Below are 16734 nucleotides of genomic sequence, written 5' to 3'. Positions count from 1 at the left end.
AACTACGATTCCACTTAGGGTTTGAAGACATAATCTGACACCCAATTTACATATTGTTTTACACTGTTCCTGAGCTTTATGAAAGGCAAAAATCTAAAATCCAATACTTTATTTCAAATAAAATTTTTTATTTCTTGTATGTTCTGATAAAACTTTATTTGTGGACACGGAAATGTGAATTTTACATTATTTAAAATAAAGTACTGGATTAAAATTCTAGCTCTATGATGTATTTTTCTGTCTATTTTGTACAAGAAATCTACAAATACATAGAACTGTGAGTTGCTTGCTGTTTGGAAGCCATAAATTTAGCTCCTTGAACAGACCACATGTTTTCTAGGAGCAGAGGGCTTTACCATCTCCCACACATCAGCAAGGCAGCAAACACAGAATCAAAGCCTAGTGCAAATGGTCATTGCCAGTTCCTCCCCCCTTTCTTCTGTAAGAAAGACAGCACTGCATTGCAGGGCATGCACTTCTCACCTTCTTCAAGAAGCAAGTCACAGTCTGACCAGGCTGATACTGTTTAATCTTCTCCAAGGGGCTTACAGAGTGAGTGTTGAGAGTAGTATGGCCATCCTCCTTCAGCTCACTGTTTGCAGAAAGGCAATGGAAAGAGTAAACCAATCTCTGTAAGCTTCTAGCTTGAGACCATCTCCCCCAACTGGCCTTGGATTAATTTTACTGGACTCCCCTAACACATACACACCAACCATGCACACCCCCATTTCTGTTCATAAACAGGAATGAATGTTCACAATACCTGCATGAAAGTTAATCCTTTCCAACTCACTCACCTAGGTATGAACAAACTACAAAGTAGGTAGCCAACAATAATCTTCATAAGTGTAGAAAATGAAATGACCTTCCTTATTTCAATGCTTGAGCTACCACTTTACTGTTTGCAGAACTGCTTTCACAGATGAATGTGACTACACTCTCATGTGTGACTCAAACAGGAAAGATACTGCTGCTGCTGCTAAGTCGCTTCAGTCGTGTCCGACTCTGTGCGACCCCATAGACGGCAGCCCACCAGGTTCCCCCGTCCCTGGGATTCTCCAGGCAAGAACACTGGAGTGGGCTGCCATTTCCTTCTCCAATGCATGAAAGTGAAAAGTGAAAGTAAAGTTGTTCAGTCGTGTCCGATTCTTAGCGACCCCATGGACTGCAGCCCACCAGGCTCCTCTGTCCACGGGATTTTCAAGCAAGAGTACTGGAGTGGGGTGCCATTGCCTTCTCCAAGGAAAGATACTATTAAACTCATTTTATGCTACAGACCCAGGAACTCAAGTCAGAGCTTCTGACTCAAAAATTCAGGGCTCTGTCCTGTGCTACTCTGGCATTACCACTTTCTTGATTCTCTTTGTCTATGCAGAAAAGCAACGAGGAGATGTGGTCTGAAAATTATCAGTCTACAAATCACTTCAACGGAAGCAAAGAACTCCTACCATTCCAACCTAGCCCAGCTTACCCATCCAAATTTCTAAAACAAAACAGAACTCGTCAATAACATGGTACAAGTAACACTAGTAAAACTGTAACATATAATAGCCAAATACTGGTGAATATAAAAACCACAGGAAACTCATATACAAGTAAAGCTGAAATACAGATATCCTATGAACTTTGAGAATATGGTACTAAGTGAAATAAACCAGTCACAGAAGGACTATGCATGACTCCACCTACATGAGGCATCTAAAGACATCAAACTCAAACTCAAAGAAACAGAAAGTAGAATGATGGTTGCAAGAGGCTGGGAGGTGAGCAGGAAATGAATGGGTATAGAGTTTTAGTTAATGCAAGATGAAAAAGTTTAGAGATCTGTTTACAACACATGCATATAGCTAACAATATGCTAAGAGGGTAAATTTACGTTGTGCTTTCACCACAATAAAAAAAAATTTGAAAAAAGATTAGAACACAGATAAATACAAAGAAAAGCCCATATGAAGACACTGGGAGGAGAGAGCCATCTGCAAGCTGAGACAGGCCTCAGAAGCACAAACACTACTGATACCTTTGTCTCAGACCAAAAGTCTCCAAAATCATGAGAAAATAGATGTCTGCTGTTTAAGCTAAAAGAAAAAAATTAAAAATAAAACACAAACACACATTACAAATATGTGTTATCTTTTTTCTTTTTCCCAAATTATTTTAATTTACCTTTCTCTCAAAAAAAAAAAAGCAGCCATAACTACATTAATGCCAAGAGAAAACTCAGCGACTAGCAGGAATTCCCAAGACACACATAAAGACTCCTGAACCGTCTGCTCTCCTAACTGCAGCCCCTCCAAAGGAGTAATTAATTGATCAGGAAACATCTCATCTAGTTTGAGAGACCTTCACCCACCCTGAACTCTGCTCCAAGATATAGGACATTCTCTTTGTGCATGAGATCTCCATATCTAAGTGGGAATGAAAATATTGCATTTTGAAAATAAGCATTTTGTCAAGTTAGTCAACACCATCGATTAAACAAATGTTTTCCCTCCTGACTTCAAGATGCATAATTTTAAACAAAGGCATTTGAGAAACACAGCAGTTATACCATTGTGTTTATACTATGCTTCTCAGAGGCATTGATTAAAATAAAATAATTAACAATACAACACAGGTGCACTGAGGAGGTCCAAGATGTGCTCCAGTTTTGCCTGTCCACCTGTCTGTCTGTCACTGTAACTCTCCACCCCCATCTCCTCAATGCAATGCACTCGTTTCCTGGCTTGACCCACACTGCCACAGCACTGTGAGCATCTGGTGCTCAGGGTCCAGAAGTATGTCCCTATCTCAGACACAAGCCCTCTCAGCACTGTTCCACTTCTCTTCTGATCCCTTTGGGATGCTGAGCAAACCTTAACCTCAGAAAGCTGTTTAAGCTGTCCTGTCCCTGCATGACATCCTAGGCACATAAGACTTACAGCCTGGATGGATGGGGGCCTGACTGCAGAAGCACTGGCAGTACTGTGGGTCTAGCTTCACTCACGGATGGCCTGTCCAGTTACAAGAGGCTGGGTTTTGCTGTTTTTTTTTTGATTGTGGGAAGCAGAAGCAGACAGGCCCACAGATCAACATGCTTAAGATTCTCTGAAAGAATGACCCCAGACAAACTGGATCCACCACTACACGGAACTACCAGTTCTACCAGTCTACTACCAGTTCTACTAGCGCACTCAGCATCCCTTGTGGAACATCCCTTTGCATAATCCACCAGAGTATGACCTAAAATTTTCAGTCAACAAGCAGTAGTCCACTCAAAGAACAAGTATTCTTGGCTACACGGTGTATGTTTAGGAATTTGTGAGTTCTAGAATACTAGGTTCAAATAGATTCCAGGGATTAGATCTGATAGAGTGCCTGAAGAACTATGGACGGAGGTTCGTGACATTATACAAGAGGCAGTGATCAAGACCATCCCCAAGAAAAAGAAATGCAAAAAGGCAAATAGGTTGTCTGAGGAGGCCTTACAAAAAGCAGTGAAAAAAGAAGCGAAAGGCAAAGGAGAAAAGATACACCCATTTGAATGCAGAGTTCCAAATAACAAGGAGAGATAAGAAAGCCTTCCTCAGTGATGAATGCAAAGAAATAGAGGAAAGCAATAGAATGGGAAAGAAAAGAGATCTCTTCAAGAAAATTAGAGATACCAAGGGAACATTTCATGCAAAGATGAGTACATTAAAGGACAGAAATGGTATGGACCTAGTGGAAGCAGAAGATATTAAGAAGAGGTGGCAAGAATACACAGAAGCACTATAAAATATCTTCATGACCCAGATAACCATGATGGCATATGATCACTCACCTAGAGCCAGACATACTGGAATTCAAAGTCAAGTGGGCCTTAGGAAGCATCACTACGAACAAAGCTAGTGGACGTGATGCAATTCCAGTTGAGCTATTTCAAATCCTAAAAGATGATGCTGTGAAAGTGCTGCACTCAATATGCCAGCAAATTTGGAAAACTCAGCAGTGGCCACAGGACTGGAAAAGGTCAGTTTTCATTCCACTCCCAAAGAAAGGCAATGCCAAAGAATGCTCAAACTACCACACAATTGTACTCATCTCACACACTAGTAAAGTAATGTTCAAAATTCTCCACGCCAGGTTTCAACAGTATGTGAACCATGAAATTCCAGATGTTCAAGCTGGTTTTAGAAAAGGCAGAGGAACCAGAGATCAAATTGCCAACATCCGCTGGATCATGGAAAAAGCAAGAGAGTTCCAGAAAAACATTTATTTCTGCTTTATTGACTATGCCAAAGCCTTTGACTGTGTGGATCACAACAAACTGTGGAAAATTCTTAAAAGAGATGAGAATACCAGACCACTTTATCTGCCTCCTGAGAAATCTGTATGAAGGTCAAGAAGCAACAGTTAGAACTGGACATGGAACAACTGACTGGTTCCAAATCAGGAAAGGAGTATGTCAAGGCTGTATACTGTCACCCTGCTTATTTAACTTATATTAGAGTACATCATGAGAAATGCTGGACTGGATGAAGCATAAGCTGGAATCAAGATTGCCAGAAGAAATATCAATAATCTCAGATATGCAGATGACACCACCCTTATGGCAGAAAGCGAAGAAGAACTAAAGAGCCTCTTGAAAGTGAGAGTGAAAAAGTTGGCTTAAAACTCAAAATTCAAAAAAAAAAAAAACCCTCAACATTCAGAAAACTAAGATCATGGCATCAAGTCCCATCATTCCACAGCAAATAGATGAGGAAATAGTGACAGACTTTATTTTTTTGGGCCCCTAAATCACTGCAGATGGTGATTGCAGCCATGAAATTAAAAGATGCTTGCTCCTTGGAAGAAAAGCTATGACCAACCTAGACAGCATATTAAAAAGCAGAGACATTACTTAGCCAAAGGTCAAGGCTATGGTTTTTCCAGTAGTCATGTATGGATGTAAGAGTTGGACTATAAAGAAAGCTGAGCACCGAAGAATTGATGCTTTTGAAGAATTGATGCTTGAGAGTCCCTTGGACTCCAAGGAGATCCAACCAGTCCATCCTAAAGGAAATCAGTTCTGAATACTCATTGGAAGGACTGATGCTGAAGCTGAAATTCCAATACTTTGGCCACCTGATGTGAAGAACTGCCTCATCTGAAAAGACTCTGATGCTGGGAATGATTGGAGGCTGGAGGAAAAGGGGACAACAGAGGATGAGGTGGTTGGATAGCATCACCAACTCAATGGACATGAGTTTTTTAGTAAGCTCCGGGAGTTGGTAATGGACAGTGAAGCCTGGCGTTCTGCAGTCCATGGGGTCGCAAAGAGTTGGACACGACTGAATGACTGAACTGAACTGAGAATACTAGGTTGAGAGCAAAAATGTTTCTTTTTGTCAAACGTCAACAGACAGACTTGGAATCAGCCTTTAAATTGATACTTAAACTCTGAATACAGCTTTCACATTGATTTTCATATAATCTCTCTAATTTAGCTATACTGAGAAACCAGACAAATCTCTCTTCTGAAGACAAAAAAGACAACCTGGACAGAGAGAGGCAAAATAAGTCACAACACTGGCTGAATTAAGACTAAGAATTCAGGTTCCTGACTCCAAAGCCTATGCTCTTTCTACGGAACCACTGGAGCTCCCCTCACCTTGGCCGAACACTCAACTCTGGGATGGTTCGAATAAATCTGGGATGACTTATTGGGAGAAACCTGGAAAAGAAATAAAGTCAGATCAATTCTCTTATTCTCTGTCACACTATAATCTGGAGATCAGAATTTTTAACTTCACACCCAACCGAGCTTAAAAAAACCACCCATTCCACCGGCACACCGCCCCCTGGTAACATCAGGCTTGAGGGTTTCCATTCTCAATGTCTGAGTCAACGTTCAGAAATTAGCTCATCTGATCTTTTGGGATTATCATATTAAAGCCTGAAATGAATTTTCCTTACAGACAATATACTCCAACTCTTTCATTCTAAATGAGGCCTAGAGAGAATAAATTATTTACTGAAGTTCCCACAGGTACTGAAATTAATATGCAAATTATTGGCTAGCCTTAGAATTCTTCTTTGGTTTTCTTATAGCAAGGACTTCTGCAGCAATAACGTAACTGTGACTCGATTTAAAGTAAATGAATACAATTAAGGTATGTACTGGGGAGTGGATTACAGTAACTGCTGATATATACCGAGCAATAACTATGTGTCAGACAGCCCAGCAGGCACACTCGGGGCCGGTGTCCTTTTCCAGTCGTCGCGATGGCCCTACAAGGTAGTCACTACTTCACAAATTAGGAAAATAAACTGAGAGCCAAGGAACTGTTTAACTCGTGGTTGTGTAATTTTAAGTGGCAAATCTGGAATTCAACCCAGATCTGACTTTAAATGACTGCTCTTAACCACTACCTTATACACCATTAAAAAACAGAGAGAGACAAAGGGACTCTTTGGTGAATACTTTGGTGAACTCAAAGAAAATCTGACATATGCACGATTTTTGGAACCTGCCCCAGTTCCCATCCCTTCTCCCACAATTACAACAAGCTCTCCTCAAAGCCAGACCCTCTGCATAAATAAAAACAAAGCTGAAAAAAAAAAGCCAGCCCCTCGCCCTAAGCTTCCATACTTGAAGGTCTTCATGTCTCTCCCGCCAATCACTCGGGCAGTGACTTTCTTCCCAACTTTCAGCTTGGCAGTAGGAGACGTGCCCACTGGAACATCATCTAGAATGTGGGAGGCATGGATGCAGCCAATGATGCCGTCTTCCAGGGTCACAACCACATGGGTAGGCTTAATGGACTTGACAGTCCCCGTGACCACGTCCCCAATGGACAGGGTGTGCTTCTTTACAGTCCCTACGACCAGGGCCGGATCCACTTCCTCGTCCTCGTCGACTGTCTCTGAGTCCTTCCGGGTCTGTCTCATGGTCCTCTTCGCAGCTGGCCCCTCAATGGCTAAAAGGAGACCGGTCACTCCTGGTTCTGTGGTCTGGAGGGTTAGGGAGACGCCTTGCCCCACTTGCAACTTCTCTGAGTCAAAGCGGAAGGTGTCGTTCAGGTGAGAGGTCAGGGAGAAAGCGGCGAGGTGGCCAGTTTCTACCAAGGAGGCGACAGCAAAGGACTCCTCCAAGTGCTGCACAATGGCCTGGAGGTCACTGCCTTTCTTCAGCTGGAAAACAGAAAACCACCATCCCTGCTTCTTACAGAGCACAAGGACTCATTCCTCACCCACTGGGCAGGGTGTGACTGAGGAAGCCCTCTGAGTCCCGGGGACCCAAGGCTCACGTGAGCTGGAGCAAACTAGCCTCCACTCCCTGGACCCAGTTTCCCCTCCTGTATTCTGAGGCTGTCGACATGATCACACTCAAGGAACTATGTCAGGATCGCCTGGAGTTAGCTTCTGTTTTGAATTCAGATTCCTAGTCCTATCCTACAACTGGCAAAAGCAGAACTTTATAGGTGACTCTGATGTACAGCCAGGTGACTGCTAACGGTGCTCCAGCTTTAACACAACACTGTGGTTCCTGCTCTCCTAGTCCTGCAGCTCTCCACCCAATGTTTTCACTCAGCCAACAAGACAGTCACTACCGACAGCTTCCTATGTACGAGGATGTAGCCTATCCTTCCCCATCATCCAACCTGTGCTCACGCCTTTACACGAGAGCCAGCTTCACTCAGATGATAAAATGGAAATGGGGCCTACTAGAAAGCTTGTATGCATGCATACTAAGTTGCTTCAGTCGTGTTGCCGCGCCCTCCTCCAGGGGATCTTCCCGACCCAGGGATGGAACCTGCATCTCTTATGTCTCCTGCATTGGCAGGGAGGGTCTTTACCACTAGTGCCACCTGGGAAGCCCTGTTAGAAAGCTTAGTGAGGGGTTAATACTGTTTGCTACTTCTCTTTGTGTCTCAAAGTCTCAAAATTAGAAGCAACTAGAGGTTAAGGATTACATCTATATAATCCTCTGTAACATACCCTATGCAATGAGAAGCTTAATAAGTACTTCAGAAAATGATGAAATATATGTGTCATCTGGAGAGAAAATGAGAAAGCTCTCATTTTGAGAGCTTTCTTGAAGCTATTCTTTGCCCACACAAAGTGGACAGAGTGGGTGCAGATGAACAGCCTGGAGTCAGACTACCCACAGACATGCTCTGTTTGGTTCACATGATGTTTAAAAAAGAGTTTCTAACATTTCCCACACCTATTTCAAGAAAAAAAAAATTAAATTCTGGCTTCTCTTAAAACTCAATGCCTTAGCAACACTAGCCCAGATGCTCTCGCGTGGCACCACGCTGACAGTGGCCTCCACTCCTCTGCATGGACCCCTCAGTCCGTCAGTCCTACAGTCGCCACCTTGCCTGCTGCTCTCCTCTACGACACCAGCTGGGCCCTAATCAGGATGACCACGTGATTCATCCCGCCTGAACTAGAGTGGACATCACTGTACTGATGAGCACACCAGGGCAATTCCCGGGCTCTCCCATGGTTGTGACCTGTGATGTCACCGCCAGGGCCTGGGTTCAATCCCCGGTCAGGGAACTAAGATCCAGCAAGCCACACAGCTTAGTCAAAAAAACAAAAACAAAAAAACCAAGCACACCAGACGATAGGTACACCTGGGAATGACCCAAACAAATCCAGGCACATAGTTACCCTGTGTACAAGCATCTGCAGAGCATGTGGGGTTGAAGGGGTGGAGGTGCCTCTGAAATCATGGCAATGAAGTCCACAATCGACAAGCTTACCTTTTTAGCTTTTCTATTCACCAAATCGTGGCAGAGGGAAACGTGTACTTCCAACTTCAACATATCAACGTTTAAGATCACAGCCTTCTTTTTCTGCCCAGGCTCCAGCTCCTGCCCTGCAGTGCAGAACCACACACAATGTGATCACCCTCCTGGAGCCGGGCAGCGGGGAAGAAGACAGCATCTCCCCAACCACCCTGCAGCCCTTAGGCACAAAACAGAAGAGGACCTATGTCCTGGGTCTATACGGGTTAGGGAAGCCTAGGGTTGAGTTCCCATAATACAAGTGTGTCAATTTACACAACCTGATAAATAAAAAATCTAGATTCACCCAAATACAACAATAAAAGGATTCATACCTAAACCTTCATTAGTATTGCGGCTGTCTTCGTTTGCATTTACACAAGATAAGCATGCCAAAAACTTCCATTGAATCAGCTCATTTAGTCTATGTATTTGGAAATTCTGTACCCAGCAGAGGAATGGGCAAAGGGTTCCCCTACCAACCCAGACAGGTGAGAGAGATGCACTCACCTGCCCGATGATACTTGCTGGCTCTCAGGACCAGGCCGGGCACGGGGCCCTCACTGAACAGCACAGAACCATCTTCCAACACCTCCTGCACCTCCAGGTCAAGGGCCATCCCCGGGGTCATCTCAGCCAAAGTCTGGATTAACACAGAGTCTGACAGAAATCCAAAGGAAACAGGGATTAACAAGATGAAACAACACTCACCATTCTTTTCCCTTTGGAAATATGCTGCCATACGGAGGACATTTCCAACACTGCATTGGAAACACTGTGAAGGTAAAACCACTCTTGGTGAAAATGTCTGATGTCCATGAACACTCCCATCACAGGCAGAGACCTATGACCCCTGCGAATCCCTCCTGGCCATAATCCATGGAAATAGCCAATCAATGTCAGGAACACAGGCTTTGTCTTGGCTTTGGAATTTTCATCCTTTCTGTTTGGAAGCTACCCTTTCAAGCTTCTCATTCCCAAATCCCATCAGGGTTCCAACAATTCTACACAACTTCAACATTTAGGAGGATCAGACTAACACCCCCACAAAGTCCTCCAGCAGGTCCCTGGTTCCATTTTATCACTCACCACACGTGATGAATAAAGGAACAAAAAGTGAAGGGGTGAATGGACTCACACAAATGCAAACCTGAGGCCACAGAACTCAGGGGAATCTGGATTCTGGACTGGGAGGGAGCATAGCAACTCCTGGGCTAACAGTGATGATCTTTTATTGGAATCTGGGTGGCAGTTAAACAGGGGTGTTCACTTTATAAACATTTATTGAGCAGTACCCTAACAGATTTGTGCCCTTTTCAGAGGTCCTACTCCCATTTTCAAAAGTTTAGCCTTGTTTTTTTAAATATCGGGGGAGCCAAACAACTCATTGGAACAGACAGGCCTAATGGAGGCTGCACACGCTCCACCCTGGCCCTCATCGTCTGCCCTATTGCCCCCACCTCGGTTGCTCATGAGGCTCCGGACGCCCTGCCGCTCCTCCAGGCACTGGCTCAGGAGGAGGAGGCTGGTTGTGGCCAGGTCCCCCAGGGTGCAGTCCGACAGCCGCAGCGACAGCAGCATCCGCTGCTTCTCCTCGTCCACATTGGTCACCTTTGCAACCACTGTCTGCCCCTCGACAAAGTGGTCACTTGTGGAGGTCACAAACTTGTCACTCAAGATCTAAAGGGAAGAATCATGCACAAAATGAAGAAAGGAAAGGAAGCCTCTATCAGAACAACCCCCTTAAAACACCCAGAAAGAAATCTGTGAGGCAGTAGGTGTACCCCAACAAAGTACCTCCAGTTCTGAGTACAGCTGTATTCCCCTTCCATAAATACACAGGAGGTGCTCTGGCTGCCAACCCAGCCTTCTAAGGCCACCCAGCTAAGAAGGCCCAGAGCAACTCTCTGCCCCTCACTATGCATGCTTCTGGGGCCCTCCCCTCTGCTCCCATCTTTAAAATTGTTTTGGCAGGAGATACAAATGAGACCTGCCCAGGCAAGACATGAGGGAAACACACTGAGGAAAGGGATGAGAGATTTATGAACAGTCTGTGGCAGAAATGAGTGATGAGCCCTTTGCTCTCCACCATCTTACACGGGCTTTGATAAGACTCCCTCGCCCTCTGGATCTCAGTGTATGCAGTAGCCTAAGTGATCCTGTGGGATCTCTAGGATCCTCTTCAGTTGCAAAAGATGGCCATCCAATGACCTTCCCAATGCCATAGCATGAAGTGGAAAGTTACCCCTTCCTCCAGGACACAGCCCTGAGCCAGGACACACAACGGGCAAGAGGATTGCAGATGGAATCTCAGCTCCACTCCTTCTCACCCAGCACCTTTATGTGATGCCCCTGAGAGTGTTTCAAGAGAATATAGAGTATCCTGCTCTTCCCCACCAGCCCTCCGGGTCTGTGACCCTGTTGTCTCCCCTCAAAGGCCCTTGTGCAGGAATCTGAACTTACAGCTTTGGGGGCCAGTCCACTAAGACCTGAGGGGAACTGGACGAACACACCGTAGTCCTTGATGTTCTTCACAAAACCAATAAGCAGCATTCCGGGATGGATTTCTGAGAAGCTCTTGGGATTCTGGCCACCCTCTACTGCGGAGACCAAGGCTGGCTTCCTGGAAAGGAGCTAGTGGACTTCATCAAGGAATGTTCCAAAAAGGGCAGACGCACTGTCCACCTCTCCCGTCTCCTTTCTCCACTCTACCACAGTGATTCTCTGAGTGTGCAGATGAACAGCCACCACATCACCTGGAACCTGAGGCAAACCCTTACACACCAGACCTGCTGAATCAGACGGGGTGGGGACGGGGGGGACAGCAGGCTCTGTTGGACCAAAACCCTCCAGGTGACTCTGACACACACTGCAGTCTGGGGATCACTGTTTCATTCCTTTTCTTATCAACTTATCTCTAGACACCAGAGGGGACCGGAAGGGAATGGCTCATCCCTGTGGCTTGGCAGCTGGATCAGCCATGACACCACCTCTCTTGCCTCCATCTTATACCAACCAACCCTATTTCACCTTCTCTGTCCATCTTCATTCTGAGATTTCATTTTACATTCTGTGAGAAAGAAGGCAGGGTCTTCCTTCTAAGCTGTCACACTAAGACCAAAAGGAATATTCTGAGACCCGTATCTCAGCAGGGGAGAGGGGGAGGGAAGAAAAGAGACAGCGGGTACTTACCAACTGTTCCAGCTCGGGGACAAGCACTAAGCGCCCTGAGAAGGCTGGACGTGCTACTGGGGGTGTCCCGCCGGGCCCGGCATGCCACGTGGCCCCTCCCCAACACCCTGGACTCCCACTCTGCACTGACCACTAGCATCTGCGAGCAGTACCTCGGTCTTGCTCTAATTACCACCAGGGAAACAAGGCAAAGTGCAGGCTTGCCCCGGGTGTGGTTCGATGGATGGGCGTACCTCTCACGGCAGAACCAACTTCTTCCCGTGAGTTTCCAACTAAGAGCAGAGCCTGACCCGGAGGTCCCCTGTGCACCCCCCAGAGGCACAGCACTCCCCCACCTCCACTTCTGGGGCCCCCACAGCCCGGTAAAGGATACAACCCGCTCCTCACTCACGCTCAGACACAGGACCCGGTGCAGGGTGTCGCCTGTCTGGAGCCAGTGATACAACAGTGGGCCGTTGGTGACGTGGTCCGACAGATGGGCCGTGGGGAGGAAGCCGGGAATGTTGTGGGGCAGGACAGCCACCTTCAGCCCGTCTTTGGTCTTCTCTAAAACCTTCACATCCACCAACTACCCGGGGAGGAGAAAGACAAAAATACAGTACTTATCTTGACAAGAGAGCAGCCTGTATGGGGCAGGTGGAGATGAGAGGCATCAAATTCCAGCACCAGGGATGACTGAGAAGTCGAGATCAGAGAAGCAGCTTTCTCCCATTCCTACCCCATGCTCCCCAAGACCCGGCAGGCACGCACACCGCACACACAGCAGGACCCATCTGCTGCCCACGTCCCTCCTCTCCCAAGTCCCTCCAATGGGTCCCAAGGGAAAGACAGCCTTGCACGCTGGCCCTAGGGCCCACAGAGGAGAAGGGCAGCAGCACACCGAGGACAAGCTGCTCGGCAGCAGCATTTTCCTTTCCTGACCGCTTCCCTGTGCTCTGACACACGCCCAGCACTGTAGGTAGCTCCTCTGAGCTTCCCCTCCAGGGGTTCCAGGACCCAGTGTCAGTGGCACCCTGTTCTCTGCTTCTGTAACTAAATTTGTCTGGAGAAGTCAGGTACCTGCCCAGCGCTAACGGCTTTCTTTTTCTTCTGACTCTGTCCTTCACCCTCTTGCTTCGGATCACTCAACAGCCTGAAGGACAAGAGCATCCTCTCCTTGGACGGCTCACAGTTCAGCACCACGACCTTCACCACCTGGTGAGAAACCACACCTGCTCGGCCCTGGAAAGAGGTACCCCCGCACCACTGCCACACAGGCCTTGGGAGACCCCCAAGACTCTGGATCAGATCAGAAGGCAGTGAAAACAAACGTACTGCGAGTCACACAGAATCCCCCCGAATCAGCCTTCTGGGTGGAAAACAGACATGGATGAATTTGGGGTATAACTCCAAGTTTAAAACAATTTTTGAGTCTGCTGCAGATTCACTAGATTTAGGACAGTGCCCCCTTGTGGTGACAGTGGCCTCAGACCACCTGCTGATGTGAGGGACTCAGGTGTATTGTGGTGAAGACTAGCACCCTCCGGGTTGAGGGCCTAGGGTCCATTAGCTTTACCAGCTTCCAGTGAGCCCTCTGTTCCATTCCACCTCCACTTAGCTGGCTCAGGCCCATTACCCACATGCTCTCTTCCAGATCCCTTAAAAGGCAGCTCTCCTACTCCTTCAAATCTGTGTTCCCAGGGTCATTGAGGAGAGGAGCCTGTCCAGGGGAAGGGTTACCTGGCCCGTGTAAAAGACACTCTCTGGGTCAGGGACGTACTCGGCACTGAGCTCGTGCCTGGGCACCAGTCCCTGAACGTCATTGTAGAACTTCACGATGCAGCCGTAGTCCTTGACCCGGAGGATAAAGCCGTGTGTCTGCAGACCAGGCTTGGCATCATCATAGCAGGTAATGGCAGGAAGTTTGGACTCAACCAGGGTTTTCTTCAGGGTCATCATGAGCTTCTTGGCTTTAGGGTCACAAAGCAAAACCTAGGGACAGGATACTGGCTGTCACCAAGTCATCCATTATTGAGCGAGCCACTACAAGAGGGAGTGTCTGCCACCCCTTGAGCCCGAGGGCCATGTGCTGTTCTGTGCTTAGTCGCTCAGTCATGTCTGACTCTTTGCAACCTTATGGACTGTAGCCCACCAGGCTCCGCCATCCATGGGGATTCTCCAGGCAAGAATACAGGAATGGATTACCATGCCCTTCTCCAGGGGATCTTCTCAACCCAAGGATGAAACCCAGGTCTCCTGCATTACAGGAAGATTCTTATTCTTTACCATTTGAGCCACCAGGGAAGCCCAAGAATACTGCCATCTCTAGGGGAACTTCCTGACTCAGGAATTGAACTGGAGTCTCCTGTTTTGCAGGCAGATTGTTTACCAGCCAAGCTATCCAGGAAGCCCTGACCTGGGCCGTGGTCAGTCCCTAAAAACCCACTATCTCCTTCTCTCTGAGAAATATCTGAACTGTAGATCCTCCCTGCTTCTTGCTGGATGATAACCCAGGGAGCATTCATCTCTATTTCAAATGTATCTCCTCCTGTAAGGGATCCCTGGGCCTAGAGCAACATTCATCACGCCATCACACCTCCAAGGAGGCCTGTGTCGGTTACTCCTACTTGGCCTCCACTCCCTTTCTCTCCTGGACCACTGCATCTTGTCTAACAGAATGAATGACTGAATCTGTTCATCCCCTCAGTCCTCAGTATGGCTGTGTGTTCACCCCCTCAATACAGCTGTGTACTAACTATAAACTATGATTGAGAGACCCAACCACCTCTCATTCCTCAGAAGGTCATCTCCTTGAGGGCAGAGAAATTCCTTTAACTTCCTGACCCCACTACTGTAAAATTTTATACCAATGGCTAACCAATATCTTTGTTGACCCAATAACGAAATTACATGAAAATAAGAAAACCTAACACTTGAGTTTGCACACACCAGGCCCTAAGAACTGTGTATTATCATATTTACTCTTTACAACTCTGTGCGGCTTCTCTCAGGACCCACGTCTATGTTGTGAAACACTCAAGTTTGGACAGCTTTGTTTGGGCTATTTCTGTACCTGACACACCCCCTGATCTTCCTAAACCTTCCAAATCCTACTGATCCTTTCCAGTTCAAGCCCCACCTCTGCCAGAGATCTAGAGAGAAGACATTACTATCATTTAGAGCTCAACTTGAAAAGTGGTTCTGCCATGTATTAGCTGTATGACTCTGGGCAAGACCCTTGACATTCCTAGCCTTTCATTTCGCCACCTGCAAAGAGGAGGAAAACAGCACTTGCTTCTTATGGCCATTTTAAGGATGAAATGAAATGTTATGATGTGCCGAGCTCAGTAACTGGCACAGAATACATGTTACATGGTAGCTGCTATTGATCATCACTGATTCTCAATGATGCTTGCTGCCCCAGCCTACCCTCATCTCCCCGTTCTGAGATGTGACCTCAGCATACAGCCTGCACCAAGCCACGTGGCCTGCACTCTTCAGGAATGGATATTTTAACTCTCAATTATACCATACAATTATCAAAGGCAGGGACCCATTTTTCTCTTCCCAGTGCCAGGCACAGCACTGCAGACATTATGTGGTCACTTTGTGGAAAAAGGCAGAACTTCACCTGCGAAGCACTGCTCTCTTCCTATCTGGCCAACCCCACCAGCAACCCTTCAGGAGGCTCACCCGGCACTTGACCTCATCCCCAACGTGGTATTTCTTCTCCGGATTCTTTATAAGGATGTCGGCCAGGTGCATGGTAGGTACCAGGCCCCTGATCTGCTTGCCCATCTTCACCACCATTCCGTGTGGCTTTATGGTCAGCACTTTGCCCTAAGAATCCAAGGAAAAGATGCCATGATGCCTCAAGAATGTCTTTCCTACAATTCTTAACAACAAAGCATCTCACACCTCTCCTGTTATTCCAGATCTCATAGGGGCCAAGCACGTGCCCCACACTGGGCTGGATGCAGTAAGAGTTTATTTATGAAACTTTCACACCTTTTTGGGTGAGCATCTTTCTGTCTGTCTTACCAGTTCCATCTCCAATGGAGAGGACTATGTCTGCTAAGGAATGAACTCTACATAAAGTGGAGCTGCTCCACTGGGGCTAAGTGGCTAGACAGGAAAGGCAACTGGAACTGACTCCTTACTAATATCCCAGGTGGCTAAATTACCAAAGAACTAACTTTTGACCTGGTCTAACAAACACCATCAATTCCCAAGACTGATGATCTACTGCCTCTGTGTAGTGGCATGGTGCTAGCAAGACTTTACCGTGAAATTAATTTCAAGTCACCCAAGAGAAGGAAAAGAAATCCTAGTTAGCAGGCAGAGGGAAGGAGCAAGCCTTTAAATGTGTTCATCTAAGGACTAATGAGCTGCCAGTTAACCTGTGAACTAAAGACTGTCTGAAGGTGGGAGAGCGTCTAATTATATGCTTGAGGTCTTACCTTAACCAAAGCCCCAGGTTTGATGTCATGATACCAAAGGAACTGAGCTTCAATAATAGACCTAGAACAAACGGCAAATACAAGATTAAATACATTAGGGCAGAGGCTGCCTAAAACTCAGGGCTACCAAAATCACACTGGCAGGAAAAGAAACCCTCACCAAGGACAGGCAACGCCGTGAGCACGCACCACAGCTGCACACCTCCATACCCCACAGGTGAGCGACAGACTTACGTCCGCAGAGAGAGCAAGGCCAGTTCATCCATTTGGCTGTAGTCGATGATTCTACACTTGTGAGTGTTCCCTGGCTTGAAGGCCTCAGGTTTGAAAGTTTTCTTAGAATTGGAGAGATGGTTGCGCTA

General features: G+C 46.6%; 1 protein-coding gene across 3 annotated transcripts in view; it reads right to left on the bottom strand.

Annotated features, from left to right (window-relative positions):
• PDCD11 (programmed cell death 11) overlaps nt 1–16734 on the bottom strand; it is a 41037-nt gene that overhangs the window by 11119 nt on the left and 13184 nt on the right. For all 3 annotated transcript variants that reach the window (XM_070780759.1, XM_070780761.1, XM_070780760.1), the window contains exons 10-22: nt 16607–16731; nt 16373–16433; nt 15606–15752; nt 13653–13904; nt 12993–13127; nt 12307–12501; nt 11205–11375; nt 10202–10421; nt 9252–9401; nt 8718–8833; nt 6596–7137; nt 5615–5677; nt 484–592 (exon numbers count right to left, since the gene is read on the bottom strand). In XM_070780759.1, coding sequence (XP_070636860.1) covers nt 484–592; nt 5615–5677; nt 6596–7137; nt 8718–8833; nt 9252–9401; nt 10202–10421; nt 11205–11375; nt 12307–12501; nt 12993–13127; nt 13653–13904; nt 15606–15752; nt 16373–16433; nt 16607–16731 — 2286 coding nt within the window. The remainder of the gene's footprint in view (nt 1–483; nt 593–5614; nt 5678–6595; nt 7138–8717; nt 8834–9251; nt 9402–10201; nt 10422–11204; nt 11376–12306; nt 12502–12992; nt 13128–13652; nt 13905–15605; nt 15753–16372; nt 16434–16606; nt 16732–16734) is intronic.

Source organism: Bos indicus, chromosome 26 (assembly GCF_029378745.1).
Source record: "Bos indicus isolate NIAB-ARS_2022 breed Sahiwal x Tharparkar chromosome 26, NIAB-ARS_B.indTharparkar_mat_pri_1.0, whole genome shotgun sequence".
Classification (NCBI taxonomy): Eukaryota; Metazoa; Chordata; class Mammalia; order Artiodactyla; family Bovidae; genus Bos; species Bos indicus.
Note: the sequence above shows the minus strand (reverse complement) of the source record. Positions and strands in the feature narration are given on the sequence as shown.